Genomic DNA, 17,512 nt, shown 5'->3' with positions numbered 1-17,512 from the left:
ATTAATGAATCAAAAGGTCTGGGGTTTTTTATTGCTGCAGCTCCAACTGATGATAAAAATCTGTATGCATGATGTACCAAAATCTGTGTGACCCTCAGGAAAGCTCACAAAGCTGGTTGAAAAGAGGAAACATTTACATAAGAGCATCTGGAATAATTTAATGATGCACATTGTTCTTAATATCTTATGCATATCTATTTCAAGTGGAAACAGCAACAAAATGCTGCCCTGGGTTCCTTTGGGAGGCAGATCATGATATAAATTTAATAAATGATGATTAATACGTATGGCACTGAGATGTGCTCCTGTTCAGGGTTCAAGGCTATCCCCTTCTCCAAGATACTCATTTCCACTCTTCCCATTTTTCCTATCCCAACAGATACTCAGCATTCTGTGGCCACTGTGCAAGGTCCTTTTTCACTAGGTTGTTTGGGTTAAAGTTTTGTTTATTTTGCTGCCTTAGGTTTCTTCTCCCTAAAGGTTTTTGGGTTTTTTCTGGAACCCTGGGTGTTCCCTCGTTTCTCAGCAGTCCTGCTTTGGCTACAATCCTGTCAACACTCAACTATAAGACTGATATTGAAGGAAGAGTGCCTGCACCTCTGAATTTACTGTTGCACCACCAAATTACTCAAATTCACAGAGGATAAGGCTATAAATGACTACTAGTCACGAGGGCTATGAACTATGTCCAGTATCAGAGGAAGTATACCTCTCTGAATATCAGTTGCTGGGGGAGCATAAGCAGGACAGAGCTATTGTACTCACATCCTGGGGCTTCCCAAAGGCATCTGCTTGGCCACAGTGAGAATACTGTATTATATAGACCTTTGGTCTGATCCAATAGGGCTCTTCTAAGTCACTGCAACCACTCAAAATGAGAGGGGGTAGCCAATACTGCAAAAGACAGAATCAGGATTCAAGATGACCTTAACAGATTGGAGAACTGGACCAAAACTAACAAAATGAATTTCAATAGGGACAAGTGTAAGGTTCTACACTTAAGCAGGAAGAGCCACCTGCACAAATAAGGTGGAGGACACCTGGCTTGCCAATAGTACATGTGAAAAGGATCTAGGGGTCTTAGAAGACCACAAGCTTAACATGAGTAAAAAATGTGATGCAGCAGCAAAACAAAGTGAATGCTATTCTAGGCTGCATCAACAGAAGTATAGTGTCCTGATCAAGGGAAGTAATAGTACCACTCTATTGTCTTTGTCAGACCACATCTGGAGTACTGTGTCCAGTTCTGGGTACCTCAATTTAAGAAGGATATTGAGAAGTTGGAACACGTGCAGAAGAAGGTGAATGTTTGAGGGAGTTGGTTATGTTTAGCCTGGAAAAGAGGAGACTGAGAGGAGATATGATAGCCATCTTCAACTATCTAAAGGGCTGTCACATGGAAGATGGAGCAAGCTTGTTTTCTCCTGCTCTGGAAGCTAAGACCCGAACAAAGAAAGGAGATTCCAACTAAATATCAGGAAGAGGTGTTCAACAGTGGAATGGGCACCATCAGGAGGTGGTAGACTCTCCTACCTTTGAGGTTGAAAGCGGGGATTGGATGACCACCTGTATTGTATGATGTAGTTGTTGAGACCCCGACATTGCAGGAGGTTGGACTAGATGACCCTTGGGATCCCTTGAAACTACAATTCTATGAATTTTACATATAGGCTACTAATTAAACTCAGCAACACAGCATCTTGTGTTGTGTGCTAGTGTTCCACCATTTGCGTTAACTAGTTTTTCCTTTAGGCTCTACCTGTGCAAGTCATTACACATTATAATGTGTCTGTAATGAATACTGCAGAACATGGCAAGCTATGAAGTGAGTTTTGCCTGCATTTTTTTTGTAGAGCATGACATCACAGAGGGGGTCTGTGGGTGTACATGAATGTATGTGCAAAGCTGTGATTATTCAAGCTCCCTTAGAAATACAGCTAGAGAAATACAGCAGGTCACATTATTAGACTGTCAGTGTATAGACAAGATGGTTGGACAAACTTGGTTTTATGTAATTGATATGATTGTGGATGACAGTTGCCAGAAGGGCAGCCTGAAGCTAAAGGAAGACAAATTCTCATACACGGTTATGTTTCAGCAGGGCAGGATCCATTCAGTTACAGCTGCCGGGGGCAAGGATTTGTTACTAGCTCACATATACTCTGCAATTAAAATGTATTCATGCTTGGGATATTGCCATTCCATTGTGTGTCTTGACTTGATCCCAGCTTTGTTAGTTTTGAATTAAAATCTCACAGGGTTACAAGGCTCTAACTTGTCTGCTGATTGTGTGATTTCAGTTGTTGCTTTTTAGGTAGCTTTCATGTGCTTTTGAGTCATGTAGAAGTCATGCTTTGAAAGACATGGCAAGGAGTTTGATCAGGAGTGTAACTTTAAGAAGTTAACCTTCCTGAATTGAAACTTCTTAAGGGGGGAGGTATGTGACGGTAACATGAAGGTGCTGGAGGTGAAATAGTTAAACCAGGTTACCAATCAGAACCCAGAGCAGGTAGAGTCAGAGTGACAGTTAATTGGCAGTTGAGAGAGAGAGCGAGTTAGTTGTGGGAGTGGGTTGGAATTGGGAGGTTGGTTGGAGTGGGAGTGAGTTAGGAAAGAGTGTAAGTAGGTGAAGTTAGTGTAACAGGAAAACTGAGTCAAGACCAATTAGGAGAATAGAAGACAAGTAAATAGCTGAGAGGTGGTTAAGTGAGGGAGAGCCGGTAGAGGGAGTTATAGGTCTGGAAAGACACCCATGTTTGACATTGTCTGACATTGGGTTTATGAAACCACATGCTTGTTATTCTGTAATAAATAAACATAAGTTTGATGTTACAATTGAAAAAAAGAAAAGAAAGACATGGCAAGGAACTCACTACCAAGTATGCTGACTTTCCCCAGTTTTGTATTACCGGTATGTATGTCTATACTTACTTGTATTTGCAGGATGTTTCTACAAGTGCCTCACTAATGGAGGACATTCAGTTCTGTGCAACCAGCTTTGAATACTTATTTTCAAAAAGTGTGGATGCACAAGCTCTGCATCCGTAAAAGGAATATCAAGCCATAAAGTAAAAAACAAAGGTGTTAAAAATCATGATCACATGCTATATGACTATGTCCCATTGTGATCATGTAATGCAGCCTGTCCCTTCCCCAAACTGCACCATTAAGGGGAAAAGGGAGACCTACTTTCATAATCACCCTGGGGGCCCATAGCTCCAGGCAGATGAGAGAAGTTGGTTCCAAATGCAGTCCATATCCTATCTTGGGTCCCCTAGCTCAGAGCTGCAGGCCTTGGGAGCCTCCTATCACTCTCAAAGGTACCTAAGGGGTTCACCTAGTTGACCTTACCAGGCTCTCTTTCTTTCCTGCAGTGTCCTGGCAAATGAACCTGTTTAAACACAGCATTCACACTAGTGTAACCAGTCCAGCAAGACACACTGTGGAATGGCTAAAAAATACCCCACACACAGATTCCTGCTTGGTCCCAAAGGGTGGGTACATGGGTGCCAATGATCAAGGAGGAGGGGTGGACAGTGGGTGCTTATATAAATATGGCCACCCAACTTCTTCCGCCTTTGTCATGCACAACATATACAACATCCACATGTCCATGCCCCAGCACGCCAGCACATGGCTCAGACATTCAACCCCAAATCATAAACATGTCCTGTGACCCAATGCTGAGATCAGGAGCACAGAGTGGGAAATATAGAAAGTTGTGTAACTCTGCATGTAATGAGTACCAGTACTTAAATATACAAACATTTTTAATAACCTACACAACTGTATCTACACATAATCTTTATGTGGTCAAGAAACTACAGGTGTGAACATGCAGCCTGGAATCTTCATCTTTGACCTGAATTCAAATCCAGAATATGAGTTATACATCATAAAGGACATTATTTTGCAAATTACCAGTACTCATGGGTGTATTTAGATTGCCTGCTGCCAGGCTGCAGGGCCTTACCAATTTAAGGGTTAAGAAGTTCCTAGAATCACCATGCTTTAAAAAAGCAAACAAAAAAAAACATTCCTTGTAGAAACAAATATATTTAAGTGAAAGATGTTTTATGTGTGATGTCAAGAATAATAATAATAAAAACCATGAAAACAAAGTATGTTCTTATTATAGAAGAACTGTCTCTGGCAAGCTAGTTAACAGGATATTTATCTCAAGGAAAAAGAAGTCACTTTAAGTCCAATGCCCATATAATTTCAGACACTGAGAATCTCATGTTAAGACCCCATCAAATAGATGCACCATTAAGATGACACCCCATCTGCTCAGCAAATGTCCAAATCCGCTAAGCACCTGCTTAGGGTGGAGAAAGAGCAAACACTCTGCTACAGGTCTTGGTATTCCTATAATACAAAGCAACTCTTGTGCTAGCTTTTACCACAGCAGTCATCTTGGGAAAGTTTTAGAATATTTCTACCATACAGTTTAATCCTGTGAGTGAAACGGACTTTAAATAACATCCTGTGATTACTAATGTAGCGCTACTGTGAAATGGCCCTGAGGGTTTTAAAAAAATAATGAACTTTAACTGATTTTAGAAGAAAAAGCTTAATTCATCAACATTTTTGGTTGGTTTTCTGGGGGACATGGGTCATGTCAAATGAGCTCCTCTCTCATTCAATTTACCTGGTTAACGTTTGGTTACTCTTTATCTGTTTATCTGTTGAAGTGCACATAGGCTGAAAGATCAGTCTTCTCGGCAAATGGTTTGGAATTCAAAAGATGTGCCTTGAAGGGAAAATTATGCAGCTCATACAGAGCTGCCTGAGAACCAGTGACTTGTGGCAGAACACACAAACCTCAGTAAAGTCCCTGATTACATTAAAGCTTATTCAATTTTCCCTTTTCCAAATGTTACTGTTGTCTCTCAGATGTAAAGATGTAAAATAGCTTGATCTGAAAATGTTAACCACCAAAAAGAAAAAAGTAGTACAGTAATTAAGATCCTGTCTATAAGCAGAATGGAGCTGAATGGCTTTGTACCTTGCATGTCTGATTTGGTCATTCTGCTATGGTAAGTGGAACTGTTTAAACAGGTGTACCATTTGTCTGGTCACAAAGCTCCTTACTGATGGAGTAGTTATTAGCCTTCCTCTCAGGGTTAGTCAGGCTGGAGAAACTCTCAAAGGACACCAGAAGGCAGTGGTTGCACACTGCATAGAGTCAGAAGCCGTAATGGGCTTTCTTTCAGCAGTTTGTCCACAATTAATTGGTTTTCAGAAGTGTGTTACCACTGATCCAGGAGCTAACATATAGCCATCATGAATATGTACTATTGATATATTCTACTTCTGCTGTTGGAAGCAGGGGTACTCTGAATATTAAAGGTAAAGGGACCCCTGACCGTTAAGTCCAGTCGCAGACGACTCTGGGGTTGCGGCGCTCATCTTGCTTTACTGGCTGAGGGAGCCGGCGTTTGTCCGCAGACGGCTTCCAGGTCATGTGGCCAGCATGACTAAGCCGCTTTTGGCGAACCAGAGCAGCGCACAGAAACGCCGTTTACCTTCCCGCCGGAGCAGTACCTATTTATCTACTTGCACTTTGATGTGCTTTCAAACTGCTAGGTTGGCAGGAGCAGGGACCGTGCAATGGGAGCTCACCCTGTCAAGGGGATTCGAACCGCTGACCTTCTGATTGGCAAGCCCTAGGCTCTGTGGTTTAGACCACAGCACCACGCGCGTCCCACTCTGAATATTAGTTGGAAATAAATATTTATCACTAATAAAGTTTAATTGCCCAGTATGAACATAATTTTTCTTTATACAATGTTATATGTTTGGTAATTGACCCTGCATCATTTGGCAGAGATATACCCAAGTGATAGTGATAATATGCTGGAAATCAGGAGGGAATGCACCAGATTATACATATATGATGGAAGTTTCAAAATATCATATATATAGGAAATGAGTGGTTATCACATAACAAGGTCATTGACAAATTATTCTGCTTTATCTTTAAAAATAAGGTTTGACCAGAAGACCACAATTCTGTCTTGAGAACTGCAGCCAAAAGAGCAGCTAAAGTGCATTTACATATTATTCCAACTGTCAAGAATTATTTAATAAAATATGGCATGTTGCCACAAAACTTACAAATAAATAAATAAACTTTGTGGTGAGATCCCCCACCTTTCCCTCCCAGAAAAAAGCACCATTACTAATTATTATTACTAATGAATATGTCTAATGGATAATCTATTTTTCTTATGTTTACTGACACTCTCAAATAAATCAGCAATATTGTTATTTTATATGTTTGGTAATTCTATCTTTAATTATGCTTTCCCCCAGTTTTCCTGGAACACATATTAAGCATCAGCAAGTAATTTCACATATATCGCCTGGATCCTATTTTAAAAACTGGTGTTACATTGATCACTTTCCAAGTATGATGACTGATCATAAGGACAAATTACATATTTTTGTTAGAAGATCAGCAACTTTACATTTCTGTACTTTAAGAACTCTTGAGTGGATGCCAGCTGGATCTAGTGATTTGTTAGTTTTTACTTAATTTATGTTTTTTTATAAAAAATATTGTTTTTAAATATTTCTCAGTTTACAAAAATATGTTCATTGTCTCTTTTTTCAAGTTGTGTTTTAATTAGGCTTAGAACTCCATCTCTTATCACTGCTATGCCCCACATTTCCTTATAATCCCTTCCTGAGAAAGTGAATTTAGTTACAAGGATCTGTTCTACATCTTCCTGTGCGAAAATACAAATAACTCATCCAGCTTTTCTGTAATCTCCTTCTACTCCACCTTTGAATTCCTTGTTATGTCTTAAAGGCCCAACTGAGGTTTCTTATTTCTAATGCATTTAAATATTTGTCTGTTCTTAGCCTTAATGTTTTTAGTGATCTATTTATTTCACTTATATGCCACTCTTCATCACAGAATAATAAAAAATAGTGATATGTTGCTCAATCTTAGCCCCATTCAGAATACAGGAAGTTAGGATTTTTTTGCCCCAATGTATAGTAGCTCTTTATACTTACATAGAGTAACATTTGCTAACCACAAACACTGAATAGGATTTATGCATATGTGCAAATTATAGGGCATGAGCCAGGTGAGGCAGTAATTCTAGTGTCTGAGAAAAACTAGGGAGACCTAGGTTCAAATCCCCACTCACCCATACAACTCCCTCTGTGACATGGACCGGCTACTATCACAGAGACTACGGTAACCTATTTAACCATGTTATAATAATAAAGAGTGGATCATGAGCTGTGCCCTGGATTCAAGCAAAAACAAAAACGTTACCCTGTGTATCTGGATGAGTAAGACGTACACATTAATCAAGGCTGTTATGTAGAATTCGAGTATATGCAGATCACTCTGTGTATATGCAAATATAATTTAGATGACCAATTAAAACAGGTGTGGCCATGCATGTGTGATTTCCTCAGAGCACACTGTCTAGTCTCCATGAAAACTATGCCTTGTTTTTGTTGGAATTTTCATTATAAAAGAAAACAAGATCTTTTGCAGATCAAAGTGAGTGATTGCTATTTTTGGATCAAGCCCATGGACACAGGGACACACTTTGGCTTTGGGCAACACACATGTTGATTGCTGCAGATCTGGAAGAGCAGACAGATGTAGCAGAAAGTCAAATGGAGTAAATATCCAGGCCTTTCTATTCTCTCACAGAAACTGCATCATAGGGCAATGTTTTAATTTTAAATGCTTTCATTTTAACAATGTTTCTGATTTGTGCATGTACACATGGTTTTTTGTTTGTCGGGGGGGGGGGGAGAAAGAACGTGGTTTTACTAAAATATTGAAGTGGTTCATTACAGTCAATGAATACGTGAATTCATGTTGTATAAAGACTAGCTATTTGAAGAAAGCCCCTGATGGAAACAGGATTTTCACAAAGTTAACCAATTGTTCAGAATTATTGATTTTAAAAGAATGGTTCTTGTGGCAGCAACAATGTCCTGGATTGACCTCTAGAGAAAATGCCTACCCTACAACCATCTGAGACATCCATGCCCCTCTTGGAATTAGGTTGTGACAGCAACTACAAGGAAGTTAAGAAAGTATTAGACTGCAGAATCAGTGCTGGCTGCTTTGCTGTGAAGTTTTACATGAAAGCCAACGACGCAAAAAGCTTTTTGTATTATTTGGCAGTACAATGGAAACTTAATTGTCAGGGAATTACCTCACATGCCCCATAAGAAAAACAAGCCCATCAATCTCTTGCATGATTATTAGTCATGTTTGATCAGCATGGTTGGCTTTTCCAGCCTATTAGAGTGAACTTATGAACTTATGTAGAACAAATCATGCTGCATTTGATTCATCTCGAGACTCACTGTTATTCAAGTTCAATTTTAGGCGGGTCTTTATTTTTAAATTGCAGAGTTTAAAGATTTCCTCTGAATAAACTGGGGACAGTGGATCTTTTATAATGGCTTATAAACTTTATTTTTGCCCCCGAAGTCACTCCATAGCTGGCTATGAAAGACATTCTAACACTGCCAACCGTTTAAGCTGGCTGGCTCCCAGGTGCTTTTTTAAAAGGCTGTTAAGGGGAAAATGTCACAAAAATAAGCACTGTATTCCATATCCGCTGCACTCTTTCCCCACCTGGCAAAATCGTATTCAGACTTTTGGCCTTCACTATACAAACAAATACAAGAAGAAAGTACATAAATTGTCAAGGAAATTCCCAAGTGTGAACACATGGAAATGTTTCAAATGATCCAAGCCTCTGGATGGGGTTTAGCTACAGCACAGTGCAAGCAATGACTTGTGTTGCCTGCGCCACAGCTAAGGCATATCCCTCAGATTAGATGCGAGAGGACGCTTAAGCCCTATTCAAGTGAGCTGCCCCCATGTTCTATCAGGGTTCCTTTATGCCAAAGATTAAAACATGAGGGCGCAGGGCTAGTTGAAGGGCATGTCAAGGGAAGGGATAGCTGGCATATTCCCACCCACATGCAGAATGTGTAAGGGGTTTGGCTGAATAGGGCTTCATCTCCTCTCTTTTTCTATGATCTTTAGTGCAGCAAAAAGGTTGAAAAGAGGACATGTGTTTCCTCCTTATTATATTCTGATGGAGACACTGTATCTGTTTCAGAAGATCACCATTTGCTTTTTACATGGACATTAAGACACCTACCTCCTCCTCCTCCTGCACTTTTAATCTCAACATACATACTCAGGCTCATGTATTGGAAGCTTTCATTGGAAGCAGCTACCTAGGCATGTTAAAAGATGAAGGTTATGCCATCAACACTTACATGCTTGCTATGGGGAACACCAGTTTAACAGTGGTGTGTTAGCAGAAATCATTTTTGCAACAAGTATGGAGCCATCCTTCATGAAACCCATCCCATTCACTATATGCCACACAACCAAACCCCTACCAACAAGCTGAATACACTTAATCAGCATTATATAGCTTACAGACCCCAGGTGAAGGCATAATGCACCTGTTTACAAGAATTCTTTATTCTTGTTTTACTGTGAGTATTGTCATAACTGTTGCTGTTATTACTATTTAACTAACAAAAATTGGACCATAAAGAAGACTGATTGCCGAAGAATTGATGCTTTTGAATTATGGTGCTGGAGGAGACTCTTGAGAGTCCCATGGACTGCAAAAAGATCAAACTTATCCATCCTTAAAGAAATCAGCCCCAAGTGCTCACTGGAAGGACAGATCCTAAAGTTGAGGCTCCAGTACTTTGGCCACCTCATGAGAAGAGAAGACTCCCTAGAAAAAACCCTGATGTTGGAAAAGATGGAGGGCACAAGGAGAAGAGGATGACAGAGGATGAGATAGTTGGACAGTGTTGTCGAAGCGACTAGCATGAGTTTGGCCAAAGTGCGGAAGGCAGTGAAAGATAGACGTGCCTGGCATGCTCTGGTCCATGGGGTCATGAAGAGTCAGACACGACTGAACGACTGAACAACAACAACAACAACAACAACAACAAAAATTGTAAGTAGTCATACTGGCCCATGGAGGGCAGGACTCAAATTCACAGTACTTCTTTAATAGATTTATATCACACTATTTTTGTGTGTGAAAACAACGCTTAGAAAATGGCTAACAGCTATAGACAAATTAGACGACCAATGAACAATGCCAAAATGCAATTAAAACTTTTTAAATAGCCCCAAATTCTTTAAATAGCAACCATATAAGCTAGTCAGCCCAGCAGAATCATTAACTAATTCCCAGAAACGCAAGTTGCACTGCCCCATAGTAGTGCTCCATAAAATTATTAGCAAACAAATGAGTCTTTAGAATCCACTTAAAAGCTTGTAGGAATAGAAGTTTGTCCAGTCTCTCATGGGATTGAACTCCACAAATGTCAGACCATTGCTGAGCAGGCCCTGCTCCGCATACCTGCCAGCTTAAGTGCTCTCACGGATGGGCACCTAAGGTGATTACTAGGGATGGGGAGGCTGGTATGGGTGTAACTGGTCCCAAACCATTTATCACCAACATTATAAATTGGGCTTGGAAACACACTGGCAACTAAGGCAACTGGCACAATATAAATGTAACTGGTTTCAACAGCCTGGACACCAACCAATGCCCAAGAAGCTGCATTTTGCATCAGCTGAAGTTCCAGAAACATCTTTTAAAATGGCCTCAAAGACAAATGCCTTATATTAATCCACTCTTGATGCCACTAGTACATGCATAATTGAGGCAACATCCACCTTCTTCAGGCATAATCACAGTGGGCTGCAATCCTAATTCCATTTACTGGCTGGTAAGTCCCACTGAATTCAATACAATTTACCTCTGAGTAGACTTCATTACTATTCCCCTATAAGCTGATAAAAAAAAACCACTCCTGGCAACTGCTGCCAGCTGAGCTTCCCTAATTAGTGTGAGTCCAGCACAACTCTCACTGCAAACATGGTCCATCAGATGTATTAATAGTACTTTACACCAGGGAAGGGGAAACTGTCCAGCCTAACAACCTGGACCCTGAGAAACCCCGCTCAGCAGGGCCTCTCAATTACCTAGTGTCACTATGACAGAGGTGATCCATTGTTTCTTTGCACCTTGGCTTGAGTTCAAATCACATTGCAAATGAGTAAAAACTAATGAGCTAAAACCAGGAGCTCCTAAATGGAACCAATCCCAACAGAACTTGTATTTGGTGCTAAATTTAAAAGGTGCTGAGTACAAGTCTCACTTGCCAATCTGACGTCACATGTTGGGTGGGTGGGTGTGGCTCATCGAAAGCAGTCTAATGGGTCTAAAATAAATAGGCCCATGAACAGGAGGGTTCCCCACTGTTGCTTTATGCTAATAATACCTTTATTAAAAACTACCGGTACTTTAGAAAGGTCCCAGGGTTGTGAGTATGCTTCAGGTTGGAAGTTAAACATAACAAGAGGAAGGAGGAGAAAAAGTAGGGCATGTTGTTAAAGTTCTAATGTCTGCAGTTTAAAAGTTACAGTCTTAAGATGGAGTGCAGGAAGAATTCTGTGGACAATTATATTAGTCTCTTGAGTGATGAACAGATTACAGGTTGCGTCAATGACTACAGAGTCAAAGAAGCAATAGCTGTTCTCTCCACACTTTTCTTTAAAAAGTGAAACAGTTATTTCCAGTTCTGTCCCCAGGATTAAAAAGAGAAAACACACAGTGCTATTGTGGCATCCAGTATGAGAAAGAGTTATGAGCAAGCTTTTAAATTATTCATAACTTTGTGATGTTGTGGTTGGTTCTCTTAAAGGTATGACTGCCCTGTAGCCTTATGATTTTATCTGTCTAACATATATTTATGTAATATTTTACATAGCAATAGTAACCTAGAGCCAACAGTTTAGTACCCAGAAGTAACACAAAACACACCAAAAAGAAGTATAGGCAAACCCCCACCCCCCATTTACGCAGTGTATATTTGAAACACCACTGAGAATGCTTGCAAACATCCCGTTCTGCCCCATCCCACCCCTTTTAGTGACTTTTTTGGATCACTTCTGGGTTTGAACCTGCATAAATGGGGAGGTTGCCTGTAGTAGGTACAATAAAAATCTTTATTAGGATCAATATAACAATTTGGTATTTTAAAATTTGAGTTACATATGCTTCTGCATCAGGGTCTATGTATGCAACTAGGTAAATAATTTAATGGGGAAATAGTTTCAGGGGGAGGGCATTGTGTTTAATGCTGTCTGCAGTTCTTTCAGACCAAATTAGGAAAATGTATCATCAAAGCCAAACTCATGTTTGGTTGCATCATTTCATTTGGAATACAAGCTAAATATTGGTAGTTTCCTCCTTTGGCCATGTTTTAAATAAACAACTTTTGAATTAAATATTCCCCCACCCCACCATAATGTATATTGGTGTTTATGTAATGCATGTATATTGGTGTGTTAGTACACAAAATGTGTGTGTGTGTGTGTGTGTGTGTGAGAGAGAGAGAGAGAGAGAGAGAGAGAGAGAGAGAGAAAGTATTACAGTAGTTAAGTGTTTGAATAGCATTTGTTGGTTGGGACCTGAACCCTAAATATATTTACTTTGAAGAAAATTGATTTCAAAAAGAGCTTATGTCCAAGTAATTGTTCTTAAAATGTCAACCTAAAAGTATTAAAGAGGACTTGTAGGTACTCAGACCTAATAAGGCTACCCTGTTAATTGAGAAGTGTTTAATGCCAAGTTAAAAACTGGCACTCTCTCTCTCTCTCTCTCTCTCTAATTTACTTTTGTTTCTTTCAACACTATTTAGGTACCATTACCTGAAAAATTGTTTGGGGTTTTTTGCAGTAGCTATATGAGAGCTATGCCATGATTATAGGTATTTTAAACCCTGAACCTAAACACATTTGCTTGAGAACCTAGTTCACTTAGTGAATCATTTAGTGAATGTAACTAACAATTTAAAATTTACTGAAGTGCAATTGGGAGTTGCTGAGCAGTAAACTAAGTATAGGTTTCATTCCTAAATTTTGCATGAAAGATCAGATTAAAAAATCAAGAAGTTGCATATCCCAAATACATAATCAGTATAAAATGTAGCTGCAATTGACTTTGTGTACATAAATGAAAACGCATCTGTGCAAGGAGATCAGTGTTACATGAAGGTTCAAAATATCCCAAACCCAAAATGATCTAAAAGCCATCATTACTTACCATGGCGTGCCAATACAAAAAGCAGCTCTCTCTTCAAAGGCGGCCTTTCAGACACTATTCTGTACTTCACAACATCAGCTAGAAACGACTATCCTCAATACAATTGGCACTTTATTTTATAAACTCCACATTAAGGATAAATGTCATCCGTTGAACCCACATGCATCGTCCCGACCAGGGGAAAATAAATCAATACACGCAAAGTGAGAGAAATGCTCTGCAGACACTTCATGCAATTCCAGGGAGAGTTAAGGCCTTTCGGGCCTCGCTGGCTCTCACTTCAAAGGAAGGCAGGGCCTCCCAGCAGTAGCGAAGCCTCTGGCCTTTTCTTCATCCCCCCTTCCCCTCCCGGGGCAATCTTAAGTGTCATTTTCAATACCGCTTGCTTACAAACAAACAAACAAATGCAGATGGTGAGAATGGCAGGACTTCCTATGATTAACTGGCTTCCTGGCAATGATTTCTCCCCATCCCCCATGTCCTGCTGATTTTCTAAACAGCTACCGGTAGCAATGTAGGCATTTTTGCTCATTCTAGCTCTAAGTTTACCATTGTTGGGACTATTTTTTGTCAGCCTACCTAATTCTGTAATCCTTTCCATACTACTCCTTTTCTTTCCTTATTTCTTTTATTCCAGCTGTGATGTCGTTATTCAGGATTATTTACCAATGATGGTGATACAGATAAAGGCAATTAGGACAAAAATGTGATGCATGCTTACTTGGAAGTAAGTGCTACTCTTTTCAGTGGGGTTTACTCCCTGTGTAGGATTTCAGCCTAAGAGAAGCATAAAATATTTCAGAGTGGCAAAATTCTCCCTGTAACACTTTGTGCTTGAATATGCATGTCCAAATCCAATTTAGAAGAACCTCTCATCTATTGTCAAGAGCAGGGTTTATTAACAAGGAACAGGGTCACTCTACAGATGTATCTAATCAGGAATATGATAAGAATTATATACCCTCCACAATCTGAGTGACCACGAATGTTAAAGAAAAGGCAAGCATTAATTAAAAGCCAACTTAATAATTAATACTAAAAAACACTTCCAAATTTATATTTCTACCCAAGGCTATATGGGAGGCTGTTCATGAACTAAGGTGATCATACTCATATTAGGATTGTTATAAAAGATCCTAGGTAAAGGTAAAGGGACCCCTGACCATTAGGTCCAGTCGCAGACGACTCTGGGGTTGTGGCGCTCATCTCGCTTTATTGGCCAAGGGAGCCGGCGTACAGCTTCTGGGTCATGTGGCCAGCATGACTAAGCCACTTCTGGCGAAACCAGAGCAGCGCACGGAAACGCCATTTACCTTCCTGCCAGAGTGGTACCTATTTATCTACTTGCACTTTGATGTGCTTTCAAACTGCTAGGTTGGCAGGAGCAGGGACCGAGCAATGGGAGCTCACCCCATTGCAGGGATTTGAACCGCCAACCTTCTGATCGGCAAGCCCTAGGCTCTGTCATTTAGACTACAGCGCCACCCTCATCCCTTTTCATGCTCATGTTAGGATTGTTATAAAAGATCATGCTCTTGTTAGGATTGTTATAAAAGATCCTGTGTGCAATTACCGGTAAATATATTGCCATACTTTTTCTCCAAGATGACAAATTCTGAATAAGTAATATTTGATTACCATCTCTCTATAAAGGCTGCAGTGCAAAGTCTGCTTGCTATAAACTATGTTCCATTAATCTCAGTGGGATTTATTTCCATGTAGACACATTCAAGGTGAGAATGAAAACACCCTTTTAGCATTTATGACTCCCAAGTGAATCTCCTCCCTCACTTTTGTCTCTTAGTCTTACAGTTCTTAAAACAAAGTACCTTTTATTGTTATATGCTAGTTCAAATTGGCAGTGTAAAATACTTTTATTAGCATTCCACAATAGTGAACAACCACAGACTTCAAGATTTATAGTATTCCATATTCTGCTTTCTGTATTTCTTTTTAAATAAACTACAATGCTAAGAAGTACTAAAGCTCCAAGATTAGAATCCTGCTATCAGAACGAAGAATGAATCTATTCTATGCAATAAATAAATAAATGCCTTTATTGTTCATTTATTTCAGCTGTTTCATGACTATGCTGCTGTTTGAGCTCCAAAAACAAAGCAGTAACACTGCGAGTACTATTGTTTTCTCTTTAACTGCCAAGCCAATAATTTACTGGGTTTATTTGCAAATTCAAATGTTCTTTGCCTCATCCATCTCAAATTGTTTTGAATTTCTATATTTAATATTGCTGATAATTGTGTCTGTAGTAATTTGTTTTTTTCCGCAGCTTCGGTGTTTTTGGGATCTCTTGCTAATATGTACATTGTGTATATATCACCACACCAGGAGGCCAACAGTAAGTGTCAACATTGTGCTACGTTCATAGCCAAAAAACATAGCCTTTGGCTCTTTCTATGATAAATATAGATAACTATTGCAGTGATCAAAGCAAACAAGAGACCAATCTTGGATAGGTGTAAAAATGTAAATACTTTTTTGTGAAATTGTCCTACGCTTGACTAGAAGCCTATTCCACATCATAGGACAAGACAGCAAAGCAGAATAGTGGTTACAGAACCAAGAAAAGCTTTAAATTCCTCTGTCAGTGATTAAACTGAAGCCTTTTATGTCTCTAGGTCCAGAACAGCCCTCCTCCTCTCTGAGTACTCTCTCTGGGCTCGTTGCTTGCACTGACAGGCTGACATGGGGTATGTGGGTCCCTGGCATGGAGGGACCAGTTCCTCAGAGGGTGCATACTCTAAAGGTATGGACGAGCTCAAGAGGTCTTGATTCAGAGGTCCCTGATTCTGGGGTCCAGTGATGAGTCATAATGCAGCGGACCCTGCATCAGTTTCCAGCACTATTCCCTCCAATGCCACTGGTCAGACCCTCTGTGTCTGAATTGGGAGTGAGAGCCCAGGCTGAAGTCCTGAAGAAATATTCCATATAATTTGGAAACACATATTTTTACACCAGAAGGTGACCCAGTAAAATATATAACCTTGTGCATTTTGTATCTTATAGTAAAAATGATATTTGTTGTTGTTATTCACATTTTTGCACTCAGGTTGCCAAAACGACTAGCAAGTAGAAATAACAAAAAAGTAAAATGAAATATGAAATCAGCAATATAGAAAATCTAAAATAGTCATATATTCAGAAGGGACAAGTCCTACCCACCCCACTTAAAGGATGAGCACAATAAAGGCCACTGAGTATATTCCCTTTTTCTGAACTTGCTGTAGCACAATGCTATTGTAGAACTATCCCAGATCTGAATACTTCTAAGCAGTCAGCAGCAGCACGGAGTGTGAAAATTTCTCAGTCCTTCTCAGTATTAGTAGACCACATTTCCTGCCAGCAACATTCAGTACAAATACTGTCTGGTAAATAGCAGCTGCAAAGGAAGAAGACTGATGCCAGGGTACACAGTGGTAAACACTACTTCTCAGTGGCTCACTGTATCTTGGGCCAAGTAAGCTGAATATACATTCAAGACTTCCTTTTAAGATTTTCGTTCAGAAAAGAAGATTTTATGCTTATATGGGGAAAATACCAATTTAATTTTAAGCACATAATCAGGTGACATATTTGGAAGCTGCCATAGGAGGTATGAACTAGTTAGATCTCAGCTCTTCTTGCAATGTATTTGCCAAACCATTAGAACCAGGCTGTAACATTTGTAAAAGAGCACATGGCTTAAGCCCATTGTACCACTTGCTTCCTATGTGACAGAAACCTAACACCATTCCTTTCTCTCACACACAGCCCAATATGTTTTTTTTGGGGGGGGGGAAGTGGTACGAAGCGCTAACATGCAGCTCAGGCCAGTATATCTGATGAATTTGAAACAGCATGTGCGAACGAGTGCTACATGGATGATTTCCTTAGCTGGATTGCACCATCATGCTTCAGTATGGGCATGTTCTGTTCCAGCTGCAGGGCAAAGATCCATGCCTTCATCCACTGCAAGTACGGTAATTTCAGACCAGCCTCATAACTACACTGGGGCATTTAGAAGCTTTTCCCTAGGACCGGTATATTAAACCACAGGGCCTAGGGCTTGCCAGTCAGAAGGTCGGTGGTTCAAATCCCCGTGACAGGGTGAGTTCCCGTTGCTCGGTCCCTGCTTCTGCCAACCTAGCAGTTCAAAAGCATGGCAAAGTGCAAGTAGATAAATAGGTACTGCTCCGTCGGGAAGGTAAACAGTGTTTCCGTGTGCTGCTCTGGTTTGCCAGAAGCAGCTTAGTCATGCTGGCCACCTGACCCGGAAGCTGTACGCCAGCTCCCTTAGCCAATAAAGTGAGATGAGAGCTGCAACCCCAGAGTTGTCTGCGACGGGACCTAATGGTCAGGGGTCC

At 40.1% G+C, this 17,512-nt stretch overlaps 1 protein-coding gene across 2 annotated transcripts in view; it reads right to left on the bottom strand.

Annotated features, from left to right (window-relative positions):
* The window catches only part of SASH1 (SAM and SH3 domain containing 1), a 190,668-nt gene that overhangs the window by 136,540 nt on the left and 36,616 nt on the right, over positions 1 to 17,512 (bottom strand). The window contains exon 1 of one of the 2 annotated variants that reach the window (XM_033143958.1): positions 13,152 to 13,559. The exons of the other annotated variant lie outside the window; for it this stretch is intronic. Within the exon in view, the coding sequence (XP_032999849.1) occupies positions 13,152 to 13,154 (3 nt within the window). The 5' untranslated portion in view covers positions 13,155 to 13,559. Of the gene's footprint in view, positions 1 to 13,151; positions 13,560 to 17,512 lie in introns of those variants that run through there. 2 annotated transcript variants of the gene reach the window in all.

Source organism: Lacerta agilis, chromosome 3 (assembly GCF_009819535.1).
Source record: "Lacerta agilis isolate rLacAgi1 chromosome 3, rLacAgi1.pri, whole genome shotgun sequence".
NCBI lineage: Eukaryota > Metazoa > Chordata > Lepidosauria > Squamata > Lacertidae > Lacerta > Lacerta agilis.
Note: the sequence above shows the minus strand (reverse complement) of the source record. Positions and strands in the feature narration are given on the sequence as shown.